At 29.7% G+C, this 26,248-nt stretch overlaps 1 protein-coding gene and 1 long non-coding RNA gene across 2 annotated transcripts in view; both read left to right on the forward strand.

Moving 5' to 3' along the window:
• The first annotated feature begins 17,862 nt into the window (after positions 1–17,862).
• Positions 17,863–26,248, forward strand: part of LOC136080824 (uncharacterized) — a 28,514-nt gene continuing 20,128 nt past the window's right edge. Inside the window, exon 1 of the long non-coding RNA XR_010638674.1 lies at positions 17,863–18,457. This is a non-coding gene — a long non-coding RNA (uncharacterized LOC136080824). The remainder of the gene's footprint in view (positions 18,458–26,248) is intronic.
• Positions 18,457–20,223, forward strand: LOC136080823 (uncharacterized). The gene is made up of 2 exons (XM_065798065.1): positions 18,457–19,715; positions 19,858–20,223. The coding sequence occupies exons 1-2, from the start codon at positions 19,561–19,563 to the stop codon at positions 20,102–20,104; spliced, it is 402 nt and encodes a 133-aa protein (XP_065654137.1). The 5' UTR covers positions 18,457–19,560; the 3' UTR covers positions 20,105–20,223.

A 26,248-nucleotide genomic window follows, 5' to 3' on the forward strand; every position in this document is an offset into this window, starting at 1 on the left:
GCTTAACGTTTTTAAACAAAATATTAGAACGAGAAAAACGATTTTCAAAACATATTAAACGCATTGCGTGTCTGACGACGGTAGAGATTTCGTAACTTACTTTAGGAGGTACTTCACCAAACAATATTGGCATAATTTATATAGCTATGAATAAATGAGTAGTAGAGTTGAATTAAATTTTGTTTATTTAGATAGTATCTGACCTTATATAGAGTTCCAATACTTTTGGCCAATTTAGTAGAAATAAAGTCGGTATGATACTTCCATGTAATATTTTCATCAAAGTAAATGCCTAAAAATCTTGTGACCGACTCCTTTTTTATTTTAATTTTATCAATAAAAAGTTTAGGTAAATTATTTGGTAAAAAACGTTTTTTTGCCAGGGAGTGGAAAAGGATCCATTTTGTTTTGTCAATGTTTAAAGTTAACTTGTTGCACTTAAACCAGTTTAAGTGCAACAAGTTAAATCACCAGAGATGTGATTGAGTTCTTTATTCATATTTGAAAAAAGCTCATAAGTGTCACTGTTTCACAGAAATAAATTAGTATCGTCCGCAAAAATGATACTCATAAGGTTAGAAGCTTTATTTAAATCATTTATATAGACTAAAAACAAAAGTGGGCCTAGAATAGAACCCTGTGGAACACCACATTTTATGTCAATTAATTTTTCATTTGGAAAATAATCTCCATAGAAAACAAATTGTTTTTTATTTGTCAAGTAACTTTTATACCATTTTATTAATTAGCTATTAATTCCATAAAATTTGAGTTTCTTAAGTAGAATTTTGTGATCGACCGTGTCGAATGCTTTTGATAGGTCAATGGAAATACCTAGTGTATATTGTGATCTACCAAATGAATTGGAGATTTCACGAATGAACTGTGTGATTGCTTGTTCAGTTGAACAATTTTTTTAAAACCGAATTGATTTTTATAAAGAAGTTTATTTAGATTAAGGTAATTGTATGTTATATTGTATATAATTCTTTCTAAAATTTTCGAGAAGGTTGAAAGAACTGAGATAGGGCGATAATTACTAATATTTGATTTTTTTCCGTCTTTGTAAATTGGAGTAACTTTAGCTATTTTTAATTGGTCGGGGAATACACCTTGCTGTATAGATGCCATGAACACTTTATAAAGAATACATTTTAAATTTTCAAAGCAATCTATGACTATGTTGCCATTTATTTCGTCCGCACCCGTAGCTTTGTTTCTTTTGAGGAATTTGTAAGCTTTTTCAAACTCATCAAAAGATAAGTCAGAATAAAAATTATCTATAAAAAGCGAATTATTTATAGGCTCAACGAAATCACTAAAAGTTTTTTCCGTAATAGGAATCTTATTTGCCAATTTAGTTCCTATGTCAATAAAATATTTATTAAACTCGTTTGCAATTTCGTTTGGTTCATATATATTTGTTTTATTTATTTTAATTACTTTAGGAAGGGAGTTTGAATTTGTTTTTTGTTTTCCTGTTATTTCTTTCAACGTTCACAAAGTATTTTTTGAGTCGTTTTTAAATTTACCAATTAAATTTGAATAATAATTTTTTTTTAGTTTTTTACGAATTTTTTCAAATAAATGTTGGTAATTTTTATTTTTTTGTTGGTTTTCATTTGATTTTGTTTTTAAATATTTTATATATAGTTTCTGTTTGATTTTAGAGGGATTTTCTAAGTTCTTTGGTAACCCATGGACTATTCAAGGTTTTTTTTTTTTGTTAATTGTTCACAAAGTGGAAAGTTTGCATTGTATATTGAGAAGAAAGTATCAAAGAACTGATTATATATTGTATTTGCGTCATCACTAAAGTTAATATGTTTCCAATGCAGAAGTGATAACTGATATTTAAAGGATTTTATATTGCTTTTGTTGAAGACACGTTTTTTATTATATTTTGTCTTTCGGGGTTATTAGAGGATACGGTATGAATTGCAAGAAAAATGGGGAAATGATCGGATATGTCGGTTTTTATAATTCCTTTTTGCAATTTCTTATTATAAATCTGGTGTAAAAATATTATCAATCAACGTCGTTGAAGTTTTGGTTATTCTAGTTGGGCGATTAATTAAAGAAAGAGCTCCTGCCATAAATATTTCATCATAAAAACTTTTTACTTTTTTATCTTTACTATAAATTAGACAGTTCATGTTGAAATCTCCAATTATAAAAGTAATTTTTTTTTCTTTGGTACCTTTGTGAATTACGCTGTAACTTACGCTGTAAAAAGAAACTAAGATTTTCAGACGCACCATCTGGTGGTCTATAACAGCAGCTTAATATAATACTTTTTTTTTATTGTTTAAAATTTCAATAGTTACGATTTTTTTTATCGCCGTCAGAAACGCACGCATCATTCCTAATGTTATGTACAATGTGTTCATTAAAGTAAATCAGAACTCCTCCACCTCGTTTATTTGTTTGTCTTTCTAACAAAATTGTTTCAAAACCTGGAAGATGGAAAATAGAATTATTTTTAAACTCATTCGAAGAAATCCATGTTTCTGTTAAGCAAATTATACTAAAAATATTTTAAGTTTCATCTAAAAAGTCATAAAACTTTTCAAAATTTTTATTTAGACTTCTAATATTAACGTGAAGGATTCTGATTTTTTGAATTTCAGTGCCGTTTTTATTAAGAAATTCTTTTAACTTGTTGGGTTAAAGATAAGAACAACGTGTGTTCACATCATTAAAAAAGTTGACATCTGGATCTGAATTAAGATCTGATTTTAAGTACTTATCATGAAAATTAAAAGTAAAGGATTCGTGGTCATCCATTTTTGTTTTTAAATTTGATTATAGAACATTAAAAGAATTCCTTTATAATTATAGGTCACGCGTAAATATTTTATTGTAAGTTACTTTAGCAAACTTACCTTTCGCTTCTTTGAAAAGCTTTCTTCGTAAATCCATTGTAAAATCGCTAAAGTCTTCGTTAACGTACAACCGCTCGTTCCAAAGCTTCATCGTCGTATATTTGTATAACACTAGGGCTTTGTCTTTGTAGTTTTGAAATCGAACAACTATTGATCTGTTTTTTCCTGTTTCCTTTCCAACTCGATGGTTTCCATTCGTTTATAAAAATATAGGAAATATAAATAAACAAAGTAAAAATGGCCAATCCATACGAAGTAAAAATTTCAAAGATAAAAAAATATACAATTTTATGTGAGAAAAAATATACTGTTCTTGAGATAAAATTAAAATATTGATACACTTTTACCGGTACGATAGGGGTCATGGTAAATTCGTTCTACAACCGGGGTTATCTAAACTTGCTCTTAATTTTGTCTCTTTACTTAATATATTTTAGTTTACGACAAATAAATAAATCCATTTAAAATTATTGGCTTCAGGTTAACAATTAACTAAACTAATTTAACACTAAATAACAATAAACTATACTAATTTAAATACTAATTTACTTAAGTATTTTTTACATAACAAAAGTATCTAATACAATTGCGTAACATTTCTTTGAGTGTTTTTGGAAACTTAAGGCTGTAATAAATTTTTTTTGTAGATTAATATTTTTAAGCTCTCTCATTAAAATTTATTTAAAAAAAAGACGACATAGAAAAAGGGTCGCGGATCCTAGTTATGTCAAATAAATTAGTTCTATTTATTTGACATTTCTTATAGAAACTTTTCTGCAACCAAGTCTCAACATATTTTTTCCATTAGGCTGTTTTAAATACTGGTTTTCGCGAATTGTTATAGCTATTATTTGTACCGAATCTCGGTACAAAAACATACCGCGTCATATGACAAAAACACAATACCACATCATATGACACATAAAAATACTTGTCAAATACTATAAATACAAAATTTTTGTAATATTCATTTAATGACATACCTTTTAATGCATGTTTATCAAATTTAAAAAACAAACTATTGAATGACTTGGTTCCGGAACATACTACATAGAATTGGTTCTGTGAAAACCAAAGCTTTTTGAGATTAATAATAACTTTATCAAATGTTTGATGAAGTTGTTTAAATCTTGACCCTGACTTTTATTTATTGTAATTGATTATCGTTAATCAAATAAATCTTTGGTTTCAAGATAAGGTTGTTTGCCTGAAAAAAAAACCGTTGAACTTATGATAAAATAATGTGTATTATTGACTGTAAAACATGGTGGATGCAGTGTTAAGGTGTGGAGCTGTTTTGATTAGAATGTCACAGGTGACTTTGCGGAAAGAGAGTGAGTAATGACAAAAATAGTTTACTAGTTCATTTAAACTTACTTTTTTCTAAATGAATTCTAATAGTTACCAAAAGTTTTCACTTGGGTAGGTGTCTTGTCAAAAAAAAAATTTTTATTGTTGAATGATGTCTTCGGCCTCTACCGGTGATTTAATTTTAGAAAATTTTGATTTTTTTGTAAAAAGTTGATATTTTTTGCAAAATAATTTTTTCCCAAATGCTTAATCATAGATTGCATTATACTATTGGAAAGTGCATTCAAATCCAAGTCTAACAATATAAAAATTATTAAAGTATTCAAAAGATTGATGAAGTTGTGATATTTCAAAGAATTCATACTTAGCGATAAGTCTCGATTGCTCGAAAACCGTTATAATTGACGTAATTCAGCAATCCTTTGAAAATTTGTATTAAATATCATGTATTTAAATTGAAGTGCTGAAAAGAATGTTTGAATTTGCATTCTAGTCATTGCAGCATTTTGAAAATTTAAATAAATGATGAATTTATGATTTTTCAAAGAAATCCCAAAATTCACAGGCCACGAATGCATGAAAAATGATAAAATATTACAAAAAATTTAATTAAACAACATCGTTTGCAAGTTTAGTTTTTCAAAATATTGAAAAACTATAATTTTGAAGTCAGTTTGTCACGATGTGCAGTATTCTTGTTTTGTGTTGAAAACAGGCATTACCATTCAGGCAGCATTCCTCGCCGGGATAAAACCATCTCGAGTTTCCTGCCCCATGACTGCCTTTGAAGCTTCAGTAACATTTTTTACACATTTTTCAATTGCCTGTTATGGCATGGAAAACGAGGAAATTCAATAATAGGTGTTTCTCCACTACTAACAAATGACTCCAACTTATATTATTATCACTCTATAAGCCAGTCTGACCCAGCAAGACATAACAAGATTTCTTGGTTCCCTGTGAGACAGAGATCGTGGACTGAGACCACTGTTAACAGCTACAAAAATATCATTTAGATACTATTGATCTGAACTAAGATCAGAAATGCCCACACTCTGAAAATCACATTCGATTTTCAAAAACTGTACCACGGACAATTTCTCACAATTTGCCAATAATGTGCCAACTGGTTCAGAGAAACTTCGTGGTTCTGTGGTGGCTCTATCAAGATGTTCAAAGAGATGTCGTAATGGCGTTTCGTTTGCATGTATAATACAAACAAACCATTGCAATGGGCGCTCAAGTTTCTTATCGAGGAGGCGTATTGCACCATTAATCTTTCCAGTATTTACAGCTGTTCCATCACATCCAACTGCCATTAGGTTCTCTCTGTTTACATTATTTTCTTGAATAAATACCGTTATACTCTGAATTATGCTCTTAACCGTGCCACCTTTTGGGGTCACATGGTCTAAATATCTTGATCCTGGTTCTTGGACAAGAGAGATATGTTTTACACTGTTACTCTCCGATGAAATTTTCCATAAAGATTTTCATTTATTATTGTTTTATCTTTCCTACCATCAAAGTAAATGCCATGGACATCAAAACAAATATCATAACAAATCATACATCAATACTTCTGACTTTCTCTTCTTATTTTGCTCCTTTCGATTACATTTGAACAATCACCTGACGTTACTATGCCATAATCTTGTAAGACACCTGATGTGATTTCAGCAACAGCTCGGTCGGAGAGAGCACATCGATCTGAAACATTTGCTATATATTTTAATTCATTCCGTTGTAGAGAACTTGGTTTGAGATGTTCATCATGGTTTACAACTTCAAAGTCAGTGTCACTTTTGTTGGATTCGTTGTCAGACGATGAAGGGCTGCCGCTAAAACTATTGGCAGATTCTAGATCCGGCATAGTCCTAGATGATGATTTTTGGAGTTTGTGTGCTTCTTTGCATGCATGTTCTTGAGCCTGCCTCATTCTTTTGTGAATCAATAATTTTGTAGTATGACTGTCAACTGATCCAATCATTATCTGTCTTGTAGTCCTCTGATCTTGTAGAAACTGTTGCTCAGAAAGATGTACTTTTTTAGCTTTGTTGCAAGAACAAGACGAACCTTCAGCATGTTTGGAAGCCGCAATGTCAAAAAGGCTATGTTCAGTATCTTCTCAAAAACTTGATATTCCGGCTTCATATTGGGCATTTATTTTAGATTTTGGATATTGAACCAGTTTCAAATAGTTTTCATGACGAGAATTGATAATTTGCACAACACGATTCTTTGAAACAGTTGGAATACTTGCCCAATACCATATTTTGTTGACTTGAATTTCCAATACCTCCGCGGATGCTAGAATTTCCGATACCTCCGTGACGGTAGGTTCTTTTTGTGGACCCCTCTTGATTTTCAAGTCATGTTGAATCCACATGTATTCCATAAACATATTCATTTGTGTTGGAAGCACGCTCAACTTCATTCGCTTCAGATTGCCAAAAATAGGACAACCAGGAGGTTTTCTCGATGCAACGTCCATTGTAGATGTCATGTACTCACCTACAAACAAAATAAAAGATTATGTGACCAAAAAAATATTTACCAAGCAATCGAAGTTACACTTGAATTTGTTGAATCATTTTAATATCTCAAATTATGAAGTTTAGTTAATTTTACTGAACCTAATTGCATGCAAATAATTGAAAAAAATTAGGCAGCCTAATGATAGTAATATTATAGTAGGGTATATCTAAACAGCAATATTTTACATGAGAGCATGAGATGTGCGCAAAACTTATTATTTAGTGTCATGAAATTGACTTTAAAGTCGTTAAGTAGAATGCCAAAAAAAATAATTATTGTAAAAACCAAAACTGTTTTAACTCCATGAAGTGTAATTAAAGAAATAATCGGAAAAAATAATTATGCGAGAAACATTATGCCAAACAAAATAACAATTGATAAAAACACAGTTTATGATAAATCAATTATTGCTGAAAAACTAAACAGCTTCTTTACTAATGCTGGTCCGAATTTGTCATTAAAAATTCCTATGAATTCAACACCATTTAAATTTTATTTAAAAAATTACGATAAAGTTATAGACGAACCTAATTTAAAACTAATTGAATTGCAAACCGCCTTTCATTACCTTAAAACTAACAAAAGTGCTGGATTTGATAAAATTAACATTAATGTTGTAAAATCAGTATATAATATAATAGAACCCTCGTTATTTCACATATTTAATCTTTTATTTAAAACAGCTATTGTCCCTGAAAAGCTAAAAATGGCACAAATCACGCCGATATTTAAGTCCGGAGATGACTCAAATATCTCTAATTATAGACCTATATCTATTTTACCTTGTTTTTCGAAATTACTTGAGAGAATAATGTACAATAGGCTTTTTAATAACTTTTTAGAAAACGACATTTTGTATTCAAAACAATTTGGTTTTAAAAAAAAAATTCAACGGAACATGCAGCGGTTGAACTAGTTAATCAAATATCAAGTGCATTCAGTAGTAACTACTTTACCTTAGGAGTTTTCATTGATCTGTCGAAAGCTTTTGATACCGTTAATCATAATATACTAATAAAAAACTTGAATACTATGGAGTAAAAAATAATAATTTACTTTGGTTCAAAAGTTATTTGACCGATAGAAAACAATTTATAGTGTATGAACATAAACAAACATTCCCGACTGCCGTAACTTGTGGGGTTCCCCAGGGCTCTATTTTAGAATCACTGTTGTTCCTAGTGTACATTAATGATTTAAATTTAGCAAAAGACCTATTAAATTGTATTCTTTTTGCAGATGACTCTAATCTTTTTTATTCCCACAGAGATATTAATACACTATTTGAAACAACAATCGAAAAATTATTGAAAGTTAATGAGTGGTTTAAAAGTAATAAACTTTCTCTAAATGTGGATAAAACCAAATTTATTTTGTTCCACAAAATGAATAAATTAAAAAATATTCCCATCAAATTGCCTAATCTAATAATCAATAACATTAATATTAAAAGAGAAAACTCAGTAAACTTTCTAGGCGTAATCTTAGATGAACAATCTTAGATGGAGTTTACATATACACTAGTGGCCATAGGAATGGACACCCCTGTAATTTTTACGATTTTTCTTAGAAAAGTTGACATATCATGCATTTGGTGGGTTTAATTATTTATTTTTATATTTAAACCACGTCATCTATTATTTGGCTTATAGGAAATTTTAATCGTTTATATCAATTTTAAACATAATTATGGATTATTATTGTTAATTGGTGTCAAAAATGAGTCATTGCTCTGCTAATGGGTTTCTTTAGTAAAATTGAATGTCTCATTATTTTTGTGCTTTTGTGAAAATTTGTCTATTTATTGTGATGACTAATTGTTAATTACGTTATTAATTAACACTTTTATCCATAAATCTTTTAAGCTATAAATACAAGATCATTGTTTTATAGTCATTTAGTTGAGTTTCAACAATTGCTGGTGAAAAGTCAACAGTGCTCTTGAAGATTTAGTGTGTTTTTTAAAATTGCACTTTTATTTACAATGGCGAAAGGATATTGGTCACCTACAAAGCGATGCAAAGCTGTTACATTACGTGGAGAAGATTATTCGTACATGAAAATCGCCAAAAAGTTGGGAAATGGAGCAACAAAATCTGGAGTGAGGAAGGTGTGCGAAAGGTTTAAGGCAACCAATACCTTCAAAAATATGTCAAAAAATGGAAAAATTAAGAAGACAACTGCCAACGATGACAGGATGATAATGAGGCTTGCACTTAAGAACCAAAGAGCAACTTCAGCTGAAATTAAAAATGATTTAGAGGCAACCGGAGTTTCTGTTAGTTCAAGAACAATTCGTCGAAGGCTTTTTGAAAATGGTTTAAAAGCAAGAAGACCCAGAAAAAAACCATATTTAAACAAAAAACAACGAAGAATCGTTGGATTTGGGCAAAAGAACGCAAGAAGTGGACAAAGGAAGACTGGGCATGTGTTATTTGGAGTGATGAAAGCTTGATTTCCATTTTTGGAAGTGATGGAATCAATTATGTGAGAAGAAGGCCTGGTGAAAATCTTTTACCTGAGTGCACATTGGTTACAGTGAAGCATCACATAAGTGTTATGGTATGGGGATGCATGACCAGAGATGCTGTGGGTCGTATCCACATTGTGTAAGGTATTTTAAATGCCAAAAAATACCAAGAAAACATATTAGAAGCCGAATTACTCCCATCGATTGATGATTTGACAAAACAGAAACTTGTGTGTTCCAGCAGGACAGTGCTACATGCCACACCACAAAAACTGTCAAAAATTGGTTTAAAGCCAAAAAGATAAACGTTTTAAATTGGCCTGAAAACAGTCCGGACCTGAATCCGATAGAAAACCTATGGTCTCGACTGAAAAAACTTGTAAGGAAAGAAAAACCTGGGAACAAGCGACAATTAATAGAGGCCATAATCAAGTCCTGGTTTCGCGTGATCAGCACTGAAGATTTGGATAATTTAGTGGACTCAATGCCTCGTAGGATTGCTGCAGTAATAAAAAATAATGGATATCTAACAAAATATCAAGTTTTTTTTTTTTATAAGCCATTTTTTTAATAACATGTTTTGTAAGCTGTAAAACGTAAATTTACCATAATTTGCCACTTTGTCATTAAATTGTTATATTTTTATATTAAAGTTGTGAATTTTAATCAAAATTTTAGTTTTTTTTAATCTAAACACATCAAAAAATAATAATCATTATAGAAAACCGCATAAATATTGTTATTTTCTTTTAAAAAACACACTAAAGTGAAGTTTTCAAATATTTTGAAGGGATGTCCATTCCAATGGCCACTAGTGTAAAAAGTATTGAATATTAAATATCTAAAAATTTATCAATGATATATAGGACTAAACCATTTTTAAATAATAGTTCTTTAAAAAGTTTATACTTCTCTTTTATTCATTGTTATTTAATTTATTGCTATATTGCATGAACAAGTACAAACCATACAAATTTAAAAAATTGGACTATAAACAAAAACACGCGTGCAGAACAATTTTTGGAGCTGATAAAACTGTACCTTGTGAGCCTCTTCTGCGTATAGTTAGAGCATTAAATATATATAAAATCAACTTACACCAAGTTTTAATGTTAAAACAAATATAGGATTATCTCCTAAAATATTTCAATCCTATTTTGACAAAGTAGTTCATAAATATCCAACAAAATTTTCAAATAACAACTTTGTTGTCCTAAAATATAATTCAAAACTAACTTCATATTCAGTTCTTTATCGTGGACCTTACTAGTGGAAAATGTTTCCCAAAATTGTAAATACACATAAAACTAGTATAGAGCAGTTTAAAAATGAATCAAAACAGGCATTATTACTTATAGATTTTAATATATCCGATTTTAAATGTTTTTTTTAATTAAAACTCAAATACAAAAAAATAATTAATACAAAAATTATGCCACTGAGTGTATCAGCCTTTTTTTTTATAACCCTAATTATAGTATTACGGCGTATGCTAACTTATTTACGTTATTTCTACGAAGTATACTAATTTATTTATGCTATTTCTATGGTGTATATTAATTTACTTACTTTTTATTTTTAAATCTTAGTCTTTTTAAATCTAATTTTTAAGTTTTACGCTAATAATAATATCTTATTTATTTATTTTTATTTACTTGATCCTACTCTTTCCTTAAATTTTGATTCTTTAAATTTTTCCTTAAGAGACAACGAATTGTTATCTATTTTACTTTTATATTTTTTTTAATATATAGTTTGTTAACTGTAGATATTTAAATATTACGGTTTTTGTAAATACGTGAGAATGGGGCTCGGTGATAAGGCAATCTCAGCAAAAAGTTGCAAAGCAATAAACGTGATAAATAAACAAGGCGATTAAAATTAAATAAAATTTAATAAGACTATAAGAGTTGAGTTGATTTTGGATTATTATTAGGAAATATATATTATAAAAATGCAATACTTTTTAACGTTAAATTCACTTTTAAACGATCTAAGCACATCCATATTTTTTGTAAACAAGTTTTTTACTTTATTTCTTTGAAACCTTCTTTCCGGACATTTTTTAATATTCTTTAAAAAATGTCCGAAAAGAAATATTTAAGTGGCAGTCAAAAATAAAAGAAGAAAAGGTTAAAACATCAAAATTTCCAAAATTAACCAGCTTTTTCCAAACCAACGCTGTCGAAGTAGGTAAATCATTCAAAAAAATGACATGTTTGGAAGAGGTAAATGTAACTGATAATGTAGAACTAATTGAAAAGCATACTGCTGAGAGCAACGCAGATACCGAATGCTGAGCCAAAAATCTTTTCCAGGACAGAGACAAGGACTGCATGCATGAAAAGAGAAAAGTTGTCTGAAATTACTGATATTATTGGTGGAAGAGTAAACTATTGCGATTTTAGATATTTGACAAAGTTAATTAATTCTGAGTTTTAGTTTTTGCCTAAACCGGCCATTTTTGTTTTTACAAAATAAAAAGGAAGCTAATTCTTATCCAGAACCTAAGCAAAATTATAAAGATCAAAGCAGATTTTTTTGTAACAGTTTTTTCAGTAAATTCACGAATAACGGTCAAACAGTTATAAGATCCTGACTTTGTTATTCTTTATGTAGTAGAGCAGCACTTTGTTTACCATGCAAATTATTTCCCCATTCAGAAAATATTGCAGCATTCGCATTTGAAGGTTGTAAAGATTGAAAAAAACATAAGAAAAATTCTAGTCTCCCATGAAAAATCTGATGACCAAACGAAAGCCATGATGATCTACTTCACATGAAAACCGAATAAGAGCACAATAGGTATAGAGTTAAAAAGTACAGGCTAGTAAAACTGAAAAATATTACTATAATTTTTTAGAAAGGGTAGTAATATTAATTGTAGCATAGATGCTGTAGCAAGTTAAATTGTGAAGCACATGTCATAACAGTCTACACTACTCTTTGTTTTATTTATAATAATTAACAATTTACTTACAAATCAAAGTTATATATAAAAAAATTGGAGTTAAATAAACTTCACAAAATTTATTAAAATAAATTTCTCAAATCTTGCTTTAAAAGAGTTCAAAGACCGCGCATTCACCACGTAGATTCGTAATGCATTCCATTCACTCACAATACGGTGACGAAGAATGCTTGTTAAGACGAAGAACGCTTGTTAAGATGAAGAATGCTTGACATTTTATTTTTCAATTCTTAGATTATAACCTCTTATTACTGATCCTGGGCCGTTTGCTTGTAATGACTGTGCAAATTGTTGTGGTTTAAGCCATGTAATGTGATCTATATTGTGCAATAATTTTTACTCTTGTATGAGATTGCCGCGCAAACTTCTAGTTTCCAACGTAGTCAATTTTAATTTGGATAGTTGTTCCCCATAACATAAATGTTTGAGGTTTTTGTTCCAAATTAGCTGCGCAACGTTGGACCTTTTCTAGTGTTTCGATGTCACATTTCAAAGTAGGATTCCATACAGGGATTGCAAACTTAAGGTGAGGTCTAATTAGCACTGCGTACAGAGTACGTATTATTTCCATATCGAAAATGAGTTAAGACGCTTGATGACTCTGAGTACATTCTGCGCTTTTGCTGCTGCTGCGTTAACTTGATGATGCCATTTGATGTCTGATGAAACCAACACTCTGAGGTCATGTTCTATTGTTATTTTCTTAGTTTGTATTCAACACTTCTTCATCTTCTGTCATCGTATTCAGTGGCGGATCCAGCATTTTTTGATCTTTGAGATAGCAAACTTTCAGACATGAAGCTAACTCTTATCTACTCTTATAAGTTACTCTTAGCTACTCTTATAATTTATTATCATAGTATTATTTCTAAGCGTTCAAAAATTACGACCATTTAAAGTTGAAGCCCCCCTCAATTTGAGGGGGTTGTAATTTTTATATGGTCATAATTTTTGAACGCTAAGAGATAATACTATGAAACTTAAAAATTATCGATGAATATAAGTCTAGTTGAGAATAGTACAAAAAATATTTTATTAACTTGCTGTTCTCTCGTTTTAAGTACGGTATCAAGTTTTGCAGGTGTAGCAAAAATTTTGGGGCTTTTTTGTTCCCAGCCTCCAATCATCGCAATTTTTTGCAAACTCTCATTATTTGACATAAGTATAAATATATAAATGTTTGGAGTTAGCTTCATGTCTGGAAGTTGCTATCTCAAAGATCAAAAAATGCTGGATTCACCACTGGTATAAACGGTATGAGGGTACTTTTTGACAATGTGCTTAACCTTTAACTTTTCTTTGTTTAACTCCATTTGCCATATACCTTTTCATTCAACTAATATGTAGATATCCCCTTGCAAACTTATTGTATCAGAAATGTTTTTTATCGCTTTCATTAGTTTGCTGTCGTTAGCGCAAAGTTTGCATATGCATTGTTGTGTTCCTGATATGTCGATGATGAATATCTAAAACAAAAGCGGCCCAAGAACAGATCCCTCAAAAACACCACTGAGTATATTCAACCATGACAATGAAACTATTCCCATTACAACGGTTTGCCAACGATTTGTTTAAAAAAACCTCGATCCATCTCAACGAAACACCAGATATCCCATATGCTTCACACTTGTGTAATAGCATTTTGTGTGGTACCTTGTGAAAGGCCCTGCTGAAATCAAGGTATATTGTGTCAGCTGAACACTCGCTCTCCCTGTACGTTGTCAAAAAATCCATTGTTTTCAATAAGTTGGTTATACAAGCCCTCTTCTTTACAAAACTATGCTGTGTCGCGATAAAGAATCATGCAGCTGTAAATGGTCAGTGATTGCTACACAAATAAATCCTTCCAAAGTTTTGCTTAGAACTAACGTAAAAGACACTAGTCTGTAGTTGAACGCCACATATGGGTTGCCCTTACTGAACAAAGGGAAAATGATTGCTTCACTCCAACTATTTGGTATTGTGCCTAATTCAATTTTAAGGCTGAATATGATTGCTAGAGATTTCGAGAGTATTGACGCACATTGCTTTAGTACATTCGAACTTACCATATCGTTGCCCAAAGCTTTATTTTCTCCCAATTCTTTTAGTTTTTTTTTTCACGTTTTTTGATTTTAATGCACTCCTCCACTCCTATTCAATGTCTTCATTTATTATTTTATCAAATTCTGAAGCGCTGCATCTTCTTCAGTCACGAATACAGATTGAAAATTTTCATGTAAACTATTGAAAGTTGATTACTTTTTATAGATAGTTGCACCTATATTGTCTCTCAATGACTGCAATATGTATTTCAACTTTGTGTGTCTTTTCGCATGTAAATAGAGTATCCGAGGATCTGTCTTAATCTTGTCAACAGATGTTTTTTCGTACTCGCTTTTTTTACATTATTTTAGATCTTTTTGTACTCATTTAATAACTTAATATTTTTATGACTTGATGCTCTTAGGCGACTCCGCTGTGTCTTTTTAAAACGTATTATTCGTCTAATACTTCAGCCGATAAACGTGGATGATTTGCAGGAAAATCAGCAAACACTCGTCAAACTCCTTTTCCCAGTCTATAAGCTCTATTATGTATTAGTGCTGTATTCATTCTTGTATAATCACCTTTCCTGTAGGCTTACGATTTGTTGTAATAGATATCGTTTATAATAGTGCTGTTTGTAATGAATCTCCATTGAACGACATTGTGTGTTTTATTGATTGATCCTAGTGGCAGCCCTATTTCCATATCTATAACTCTTTCATCTTTATCCGCTATTACAAGATCTTGTATGCTTGTTTGTTTTCCATCCTCAGTATGGACACGCACTGGTGTTGATAATTATCATTTAAATTGTTGACGAAGTTTAAGCTCTGTTGACAGTCACTTTTAGTAGCAGCAATAAAACTTCTATCTGAGAGCTTTGCCACTAAGTGGTTATGAAATAAAGTGGGGCTCTCCACACAATGGAAATTTTATGGATCTCATGGAAATGATTTCGATGAAATCTACCACTTACTTATCCAAAACTGTATATGAAGAGATAGCGCAACTCATGGAAAAAAATGTTTTAAAACGAATTATTGAGCAGATAAACGATGTCAGTACAAAATGTTATACCCTTATTGTAGATTCGACGCAAGTCATTGCTCAGACAGATCAGCTGGCAATAATATTAATATCCTGTTATAACGAAAAAACATTGGAACGATTCACAACCTTTCTACAGATCGAAAATCACCCCAACGAGACACTATATACAAAAGTGATTCAGTTTTTAAATGATGCAGATCTTCCTATTGAAAACATCCGTGAGCAATTATACAAATAACGCATCAAATATGTGTGGAAAACATACAGGCATACAAGTACGAATAAAAAGAATAAATGCAATGGCAGATTTTGCCCCTTGTGCTGCGCATTCTTTAAATTTGGTTGGAATAGAGGTACTGTACGTTGTAAAAGAAATAACAGAATATTTCGGAATTATTTAAATAATTTTTACCTATTTCCCTGGATCCCCACACCGTTGGAAAATTTTGAGTGAAAGAGCATCACTGAAACTTCACTAAAAAAGCTGTACTAGATGGTCTTCTCATTATGAGTCAGTTCATGCAGCTATCAAAAAATACTTGATGCCTTTAAATATATATTTGATGAAAGTTCTTAAAAAGCAGACTGTTCATTAGAAGCAAAAGGTTTATATAAAAGATTTACATAATAGAGTAAGAACAAATATATATTCGGATGGAGAAAAAAGAAGAGATATTTTTACTGGAGGAAATAAGTTTTGTATAGAAGTATTTAATGTTTTGTTGGATAAATTGGGGGCTGAACTTGAAAAAAGTAGTGTTATATATACGGATATTGAAGATAAATTTCAACTTTTGATGAACCTGGGCAAAAGAGGTTCAGTTATTAAAATTGAATCAAAGGAGTCCGTTATGTCAATATATTAGAATGATATCGGAGAAGAACCTTTTAGTGAATGCAGTCAATTTCAACATTATTTAGATATGGCATGCTTTAAACAAAATGATTGCAATCACTGCTTCCAAAATGTTGAAACTAGTTTTTGAAAAAAATCTTGTTGATATATTTCCAAATCTTTATCGAGTTCCTAAAATTTATCTAGCATTACCTATAACGGGCTGCAAATTTGAACGGTCTTTTTCAAAAATGGCTTTTATGAAAAAGAAATATAGGTCAAAAATGACAGATGAAAGGCTAAATAGCCTCGTAATTCTGCCAATTGAATATAATATCATAAGATCCATTTCTTATGATGAAACAATTTGCAAATATGTATCAGCTCAGAATTCAGTGCAGAAGAGAGCAATTTCTTTTGAATTTGTTGTTGTTATAATTACTTATAATTACAATAATGTCTTTATGTAAATGTTATATTTTTGGTTTTAATAAAATTTGATTTTTAAGTCTAATGTTTCATTTATTCACAAGAACATCAGGCTATATCTGATATTTGGAAAACTTAACTTCTGGGATGCCAGGGTAGAGCCCCAAAAACTCAATCAGCCTAGGGCCCAAAAAAGCCACAATCCACCACTGCATGTGTAAAAATGGTAACAAGAAAGTAGTAAAGAATGAATCAAAATATATAATGTATCAACTCTAATCTTCAACACCCGTAAGGCAGTTAATACCATCTCCTTTGGTAGATTCGGTATCAACTTGTAAATATCACTACAAAAATCATCGTACTCAGTAACACATTTTTCAAATTTTTCATCCATTATCCATTCCCTTGTTTTTATTTCCCACAATAGTCGTATTTTAGTAAAGCTGGAAAAATTTAGATATACATAAGGGAGTTCTTTTATTTATCAAGATGCCTTGTCCAGAGGTTTTATAAAACTACCATTTTTTAATGTTTTTTGGCCATCATAACTTAAAAGAGAGGATATCTGTGGCATTGATCATCTTGACAGAAAATTTACTTACTCTCGCATTGAGCTCTGCATATTTCATAGTTGTGTTTACTCGACAATATCTTGCTTAAAAAAATCTTCTTAATGTATTTTTTTTCTGTCTGCCAAATAAACCATTAAACAAGATAAGGTTCTTTACTGTTGGGGGCAACCGTTTCTCATTTAATCAAGCAAAAATATACATGTTTTGTCCGGAGACTATTTGTCTTGTCTTTCATGTTAAGTGTTAGCAATTTCACAGCTCAACGAAAAATACTTGATGTTTGACAAAAAATGCGTAACTTTCATAAACTTTATTCACCTATATCTTTTTTTATAAATAAGCAAGAACGTTGAGGGTTTTTTTCAACCTCTTTTCAACCATGTATAGAAAGTTTTATATGGCTTCACTTAAATATTATTCATGTCTGGAGACCACTATTGGTAAAAAACTTGCCGCAGGAAATGTTTTTCAAAAAAAGTTTCTGAAGTCTTTTTTTTCATGCATGGTGAACGGACGCGTTTTGCTTAGTAAAGAAAAAAATATATATAATTTATAATAAATATATAAAAAATTTTTTCGCTTCTTATTTTGTTGTTATTATTACTTTTTTTTTTTTGCTGGATTAAAAAGGTTTATTTTATATAATGAATAAATCGAAAAAGTTATCAACGGAATCTTGCATTAATGTCGATAAAGAAATTCCAATTACTATTGTTCGAGAAATATTTAAAGAAATGTTTTAAGAACAGCAAAATGACATTCTTAAACTTATCAGCGGAGCCTTAAAATCATCTAATGACAGAATTGAATGCAGAAATATTATCAATAAATAAATTGCATAAAACTCTGTTTATTAAAAACATCAAGGAAAGTAGAACTTGATAATGTCAACGAACGATTAAAAAATATTATTGTGTTTAAAAAGATATTGAAGAGAGTCCTTATTTTTCCCAAGATATTTAAGAAAAGAAAGACCTAGACCTTGAGGAAAAGATTCACAATAAAATAGAAATCGGTCAAACAGAAAAAAATAAAATTAGACAATCAGAAAGACAGGCAAAGAAGAAATAATCTACGACTTGATGGAGTTAAAGAGAACGAATCGGAAAGCTGGATGGAAACGGAGTTAAATGTCATTAAAATATTTGAAAACAATCTCAACATAAAAGGAGTTACTATTGAACGGGCACACAGAACAGGAAAGATAAATTCAAAAAGTACAGTTATTATAAAGATAAGATTTAAATATTAAAAAACACACACAAACTCGAAGGAACGGATATTTACACAAACAAGGATTTTCCTTCGATACAATGGTGATATGGAAAAAGTTACTTGAAGAAATGAAAGTTAACAGGAACAACGGTATGTACTCGATTGTTATTTATGACAATATAATAGTAAAAGAATTAAAAAAAATCAGAACGCTAAAATTTAATTACTTCAATTATTTATGTTTTTTGGCATTTACACTTTATTAATTATAATGGACAAAACTATAAGTTTTTTTTCAAAAATCACAATTTAATGCTTTCCAAGGAAACAGAAATATACTTATAGAGAGTCATTCAGATCCAGATATTAAGTTTTATAATAACAGCAATGAAAATAAAAACATAAGTCCATCATATTACAACTTAAATACTTCAAATCCTGAAATCGATATAGATGCAAGCTCTATCCTACATTTAAATATTAGAAGCATTCAAAATAATGTTGAGAAATTTAAAACTTTTTTTACTCAGCACAAAAACGGAGTTTAAAGTTATTTGCCACACAGAAACATGGTGTCACAATATTGAAATTGAAAACAATTCAAATTTTCAGTTAAAAAAATTTTAAAGTAGTTCATCAATTTAGAAACTCTGAAAAACCATGTGGAGGAGTATGTATCTTTATTCGCAACTCATTAATTCATAAACCGCGAAGTGATTACTGTAGAGCAAGTAATGATTGTGAGTCATTGACAATTGAAATATTCTAAATCAGACCTCTCCGTACACGTTAAATAGAGAGCTGAAATATTGTCTGTAAACTAAAAGGTTCTAGGTCAGTGACTTAGAAGGTTTTTGTTTGCAGCACTGAGAAAACCAGCTGTGTTCTGCTGGTAGCTTTCAGATGTTTTTAATCCAATTTTTGTTTTGTTTTGGTTACGAGTTTGAGGTTATTTGGGCTTATTTTATTATTCATGTAGTTTTCTCGCAGTGAACACAATGTTTCGATTTCTGATCTTTTTTATTCATTAAAAAAACTGCCTCTATAAAAATTCCTCGTTCAACTTATACTTTAAAAAACACCTCAAATATGCTCATAAAAAAACCGTTTAGACTATACTTATATTTCCACAAGGAAACTACGTCAGTCAAATCCGCCATACAGGGTTTCTCCCACGCAATTTAATAATTGAATTGCGTTATGAATTGTAATTATTACAATTCATCTCGTTGTTTTAATGAAAAAGACTTATAATGGATGAAGAACCTAATACTAGCAGTGGAAGAAAGGTTAAAAATGAGGCTAAGTGGAAAAGGAATGTTGTTAAAGAAGCTAGAGTGAATGGTAAAGAGTACATTGACTACATAGGAAGAACTGTACCTGCTATTACTGTTGGAACTGATTGCAGGTGAGATTTGTATTGCAATTTCGATACTCAATTAGCCTTTTAACAACTTTTTTATTACATACCATGCAACATGTTTTCATAAAAACGTCTTAGACAAAACTAATCCAACACGTTCCATATTGTTCCATTTAATTGTCTGTAGGCCACTCATTGATGGGCTGATGGTCCAAACTTACAAGATGTCCCAAGTCGTCGATCGCATCGTCGAGTTTCCGCAAAATGTGTGCTACCCATTGGGTAATGTTCCAATAAAAAGAGTGAAACTGCAGGATATTAGGAAGCTAATGCAATATGTTCCGGATGAGTTCAGTGGTTTTTATGATGAACTCATGAGCTGGCCAACAACCGACGAGATGATTGGCGGGGAAGAGGAACACGATATCCAGTGAGGTATCTGACAAAGGCTTTGTAATCGGTCCTTTTATACATTGTGTGATTTAACATGTGTAATAGTTTGAACTTTGATTTTTAATATTTTTTTGTACAAAAAATGAATAAATATATAAAAGACAAGCTTTTTGTTATTATCCTTAACAAATGTAAACAAAAAGGTTCTAAGTCAGACAACTTTAACTATGTATAACACATATATATATCACAAATTTTGATATATATTTTAACAAATCTAATATTTAAAGATGTCAAAAAGCACCCAGAATTTTTTTTGAATTTATTAAAGTAATAATTTTGGGTTTAATAAGTTTTTTCTCTTTCCCCGAAAAAATAGTTTTTATGACTTAGAACGTTTTTGTATACATCAATTCATTTAGTAAAACTACCAAAACGTAGTTTTGCATGTTTTATACAGACCGCATTCAGGTAATATAAAACTATTTGATAAACGCATAAAAAGTTTAATTTAAAAAAACAAGTTTATGTGTTTACCTTGTGGGCAATTTGAATTTATATGTTTTATAATATGACTCAAATAAAGGCGTCAGAAATTTTCTTAATTTAGTATTTCAAAATGGATTTATTCCAAACATAAATAAACCAAATAGAATCACCAAAAATAGTGCAACCTCAATTGGTCAAGTTATAAGAAACAAATTTACAGACACAAAAGTTAAAACTGGAATATTTATATCCGATGTATCGGAATATTTTCTAACTTTTATTGCAACTCGAAAATGTAATCTAAACTCGCAAAAAGTGAATATAACTAAGCAAATCGTTAATGACGTTTCTATTGAACTTTTTAAACAGTCTTCTGATCTTCTGAAAACTGGGAAAATATATTACAAATAAAAAGCACTAACAAAGCCTATAACACTTTTCTTCAAATATTTCATAATACGATAATGCATTTCCAGAGATAACAAAAGTTATTAAATATAAAATGTACTTGAATCCATGGATAACTTCCGGAATATTAAAATCATCAAAAAAGAAACAACAATTTTTAATTATAACAATTGTAAAAATTTAATTGAAATCGCGTTACATAATAGTTTTAAGTTACAATTCTTAAATCATTCTTAAAATGAATTAACATTTAAGTAAAGCAACCCAAACCAATAGTTTCATCAAAAGTTTCTCAGTACTAAATTTTACAATGGAAAATAATCGATAAAAAACTAGTTTATGGAATCATTTGACAGTGACAGTTAGTGATTTCAAATACGGAACTTGCAATTTAAAAATATCTTGTGGATCGCACAATCCAAAACTTCAATCACTTAGCGGACTTTCATCACATTTAAGAAGTAGTTTACTCTAAAAAAATCTCTTAACTGAAAAAGCAATACAACTACTCGCAGTCCTACAACTCTCAAAAATTTATTCAAACTTTAAAGAAGGTCGAAAGTTTCTTGTGTGACCGTGGCGCAGTGGTTAGAGCGCTTGGCTTTTAAGCAGGAGATCCAGGCTCAAAACGAGCTTGGGACATATTTTTGCGTCACGGTAATGAAGGAGGCGTGAACTTCCTGGTTAAATGCATTTCCGCGGTGCTCAGTGACAAGACCTATAGGTCTTCTTGGGGCACCTAAATAACAAAAAAAAAAAGTTTTATAGATTTATATTAGAAAACAACATTAAAAGCAAAGTTTGGTTTGGCAAAAGTAGCAAAGAGATTCCTTAGACCTCCACCAACATCTGCCGAAGTTAAAAGGTTGTATTTAACTCCTGGAGAAGTTCTTTTAAATGAAAGAAACAGACTTTTGCCAGAAAACATGAAAAAATATGTATTTCGCAGAAAAAATACTTCAATTATTACTTTTAATTATTGAAATGTCTTGACATATTAGAATTTTTATTAAACTATGTTACATGGTGATTGGCTAGATATATGTAAAATAGTTTTTTTTTGCTTTAATTCGATGATCATAAAAGGTTCAGGGATTTTAAATATTCATTTTCAAATTTCCTAGTAGTTTTTAAATCGGGTGATTCTTCGGGTCAGGGTAACAATTCAGTTTTTGTTATGTCTAATAACATTTGTCCAACAACATATGTAATTTTGATGAGGTATGATAACATCTGCCCAACAACATCTGAAATTTCATTTATACCTAGTAACATCTGTCCAACAACATCTGAAATTTCATTGGTGTCTAATAACATCTGTGCAAAAATTGAGTAAGTATTACAGATGTAGCTACATCTTTTAAATTTTCAAAGTGTAATAACATCTGTGCAACTACATCTGCCGATTTTATTGATATAGTTACATCTTTTAAATTATCAAAGTGTAATAACATCAGTGCAACTACATATGTTGATTTTAAGATGAAGTTATTTTTAAGATAAATTAACTAATAATGGATTATTTTAACCAGATGTAGTTACATATAGGACTTTTTTCAGATATAATTACATCTGGAAATATAAACTAACTAATAATGCATTATTTTAACCAAATGTAGTTACGCAGAAATTTTTTCAAATGTAACTACATCTGAAAAAAAAAATAACTAAAAATTTATTATTTTAACCAGATGTAGTTAGACATTTTTTTCAGATGTAATTACATTTGGTCAAAAATATTAACTAATAATGCGTTATTTTAACCTGATGCAGTTACATATAGAAATGTTTTCAGATGTTTCTACATCTGGAGAAAACTCTTCCAGATGTTATAGGACTAGGAGAAAAAATTATCGGATGTAGTTACATCTTTCTAAAGATGTTGTTAGGGGCCGTTGAATTTTCAGATGATATTGGACAGATGTTATTAGAGTATAAGAAAAATACAGATGATCTTGGACAAACAGTTTAGGTTTAAAAATTATTCAACTGATCATGCTATTCTTAAACTTGTTCATAATATATATCAAGCCTTTGATAAAAAAGATTATACATTAGGTATTTTTAAAGACCTTAGCAAAGCCTTTGACACAGTTGACCACCATATTTTATTAAAAAAACTTGTAAATTACAGAATTAAGAATGCAAATATAGTTTGGTTTAAAAAATACTCGTCTAATAGAAACCAGTATGTTTCTTATGATGGTGGTCAATTGATAATAAGATAATCACTTGTGTTCCTCAAGGATCCATTTTAGGACCGCTTTTGTTTTTAATACACATTAACTACTTATTTTAGACTCTGCTTTGTTTACTGACGATACTGATTTATTTTATTTCCATAGAAATATAAAAGCTTTATTTAAAACAGTCAACAAAGAACTGTTAAAAGTAACAGAATGGTTTAATACAAATAATTTGCCATTAAACGTTACCAAAAATAAGTATATTTTTTTCATCGCCTTTATCAGAGAGACTAAACCACTCTAAAGCTCCCAAATGCTAACATTGGGAATCAATTTATAAAAAGAGAACACTCAATGAAGTTTCTAGGTGTTCTTCTTGACAAAAATGTCACATGGATAAATCACATAAAGTTAATTGAAAATAAAATTTCTAAAAATATTGGCATACTTTATAAGGTAAAACTTTACCTAAATCAAATTTGCTCAAAATTTATCTACTTCTCTTTTATTCATTATCTCAATTATGCTAACATTGGTTGGTGCAGCACCAATAAAAAAAAAACTATACAAACTATTCAACAAACAAAAACTTACCATAAGAATAACATTCAACGCAGACCGTCTCTCTCATTTACAACTACTATTTATTAATCTAAAATTTTTAAATGTTTACCAAATAAATATATATCATCATTTAATTCTTATTAATAACGGTACGATGCCAAATATTTTTAAAACGCCATTTAAAAAAATATAGCACAAAGATCTTACTAAACAATAACTATATTCAAGCTAAAACTCACTTTGAAGTCACTAAGTTTTCTATTACAGCTAGCGGCCCCCAATTATGGAGTATAGAAATTAGAAAAAACATCAAAACACTTGCAAACATAAGTATTTTTGAATCAAAGCTCAAAGAAAAATTTTTAATTAATCAAAACTTTTGAGCTATATTTAATTATTGGTCTTTAAAATATTGTATATTTTCATTTTATTTGCAATGATTTAAAAAATTCGATACTTTAAAAAGTTCCTATCTTTTATTTTAATATTTTTTTATTATATAAAACTAATAATTTTTCTTAAAATTTTTAATTTTTCATTATATTTCTTCATTCGGAATTCTTAATCGTAATAATTGAAAACTGATGTATATATATATATATATATATATATATATATATATATATATATATATATATATATATATATATATATATATATATATATATATATATATATATATATAATTTTGAAAGTTTTATATATATATATATATATATAATATAATTTTGAAAGTTTTTTCGTTTTTATTTTTTTTATTTTTGCTTTGAGTTCATTTATTATTATTTTGTATTATTTATATAAATATTTTTTTGTTTGCGGATTTGCAAACAAAAGAATACTTAACGAAACGCCTTTTTATAATTCAGTAGGATATTTTATAATTTTTTTATAATTCAGCCTTTTTATAATTCAGAGTAAAATTCAGTAATTCAAACGCATTTTATAATTCATTTATAATTAGAGACTTTCATACGGGATGGTTTTGGCGTATGAGATTTCGATGCGATGGCGTATGAGATTTCTTTATTGGAGATAAATGAATCAAACCGTTAGAACAATTTATTATATAAACTCTATCTTTTTTTAATAAAAAACAACGGATGATACTTCAAATAAAAAAAAACGATTTTATAAAATGGCTACCTGACTATGGTTTACCAACAAGTGGCACTTTACATGAGTTACGTATCAGAATAAAAAAATTGAAATTCTATCCTTCCACTCAATAACTAAAAAGAAAAATAGAAAGACGTTTTATATTCGTAACCTTCTTGAATCCTTCAAACATCCCACTTTTATTTGCTCCTTGAAATAATGATGATTCGTTGTACCTTTCTATAACTCCATCTATATTTAAAAAGTATGCTTTTAATAAAAGAGAAGACAGTTTACGACAACAACAAAAAGGATATTCTATTTTGACGAGCAAAAAATTGTGAGTGCTAAAGCATTAATGAATTTTAGTTCACCTAATACCTTTTTTGTCAGAGGACGTATAAAAAGATATCGCTGAAAACAAATTCGTCCTGCTGTAATGTTATTTAAAAATAACATTTCACAGAAATCCTATTGTGAATGTCCAGTTGATGTGAGTGTTGCCATGTTCTTGCATTATTGTTATTTATAAAACACTTTCATAAGATTTAGGAAAAAATAGTATCGTATTCATGTTCTGAACAACTTCAAAAATGGCATTGTTGGAGTAAAAAAGGTTCAATTCTAAAAAAGGTTATATCTGCAAATGATGAAAACAATAGTATTCAACAACATTTAGAGGAAAAATTACAAAAATTAATATTGACATTCAGAACACTGATCCTTTTAAATTCGTTTTAAATTATTTGATTTATTGTTGACTTCCAGCATTGTTAGACGTATATATGATAAAAAGAAATTTGAAAGTTTTAAAAGTTTCTGTCATGGTCACCACTTTGAAAAAAACTGTGGATGACTCATATGGCATAGGTCCTGACGTCTTGGTAGCATCAAACTTGTTACTTGAAAAAAAATGTTAGAGGAGAAAATTTAAAAGAACTATTGTCAAACTTATCTAAATCACCTGCCTATTTTATTCAAACACAACCTCAAATGGTATGTACACAATCAAACTACTGCTTTCTCATGTCCAATCATCCTGAATCAAAATCTTCATACTTTCTTATCCAGAAAAACAACATTTTGTGAGATGTAGTAAAATGTTTAATAGATAGTATTCTTTTAAACATGGCGATATCAGACTGGCCACATAAAGAGTACAAATTATTGGCAAGTTTAGAAAGGAAAACCTTCGTCGAATTCCTTACTTTGAAAGTATTAAACTTCTACGCACTTGTATTAATAAACCGACACGCAAAATTCCCATAGCAAATCCCAGTACAACATCAAAAAATTAAAAAAGTGTATATATCTCAGTCTTCCGAAGAAAAAAAAAGCAGCACCCACCCCAAAATAACAGCGAGGGGTGCCCACCATGCAAAAAAAAAATCCAAAATCACTCAAATCGAATTTTTTTTTACCTTTTTAGTGTTTGTGTAC

The sequence above is a fragment of the Hydra vulgaris genome, chromosome 05 (assembly GCF_038396675.1).
Source record: "Hydra vulgaris chromosome 05, alternate assembly HydraT2T_AEP".
NCBI classification, from domain to species: Eukaryota; Metazoa; Cnidaria; class Hydrozoa; order Anthoathecata; family Hydridae; genus Hydra; species Hydra vulgaris.

What these genes read in the sequence shown, in the direction of transcription:
- LOC136080823 (XM_065798065.1), top strand. Translation starts at nt 19,561, where the DNA reads ATGGATGAAGAACCTAATACTAGCAGTGGAAGAAAGGTTAAAAATGAG. An exon ending in ACTGTTGGAACTGATTGCAG is followed by an intron (nt 19,716 to 19,857) that starts GTGAGATTTGTA and finishes AATTGTCTGTAG; the next exon opens with GCCACTCATTGATGGGCTGA.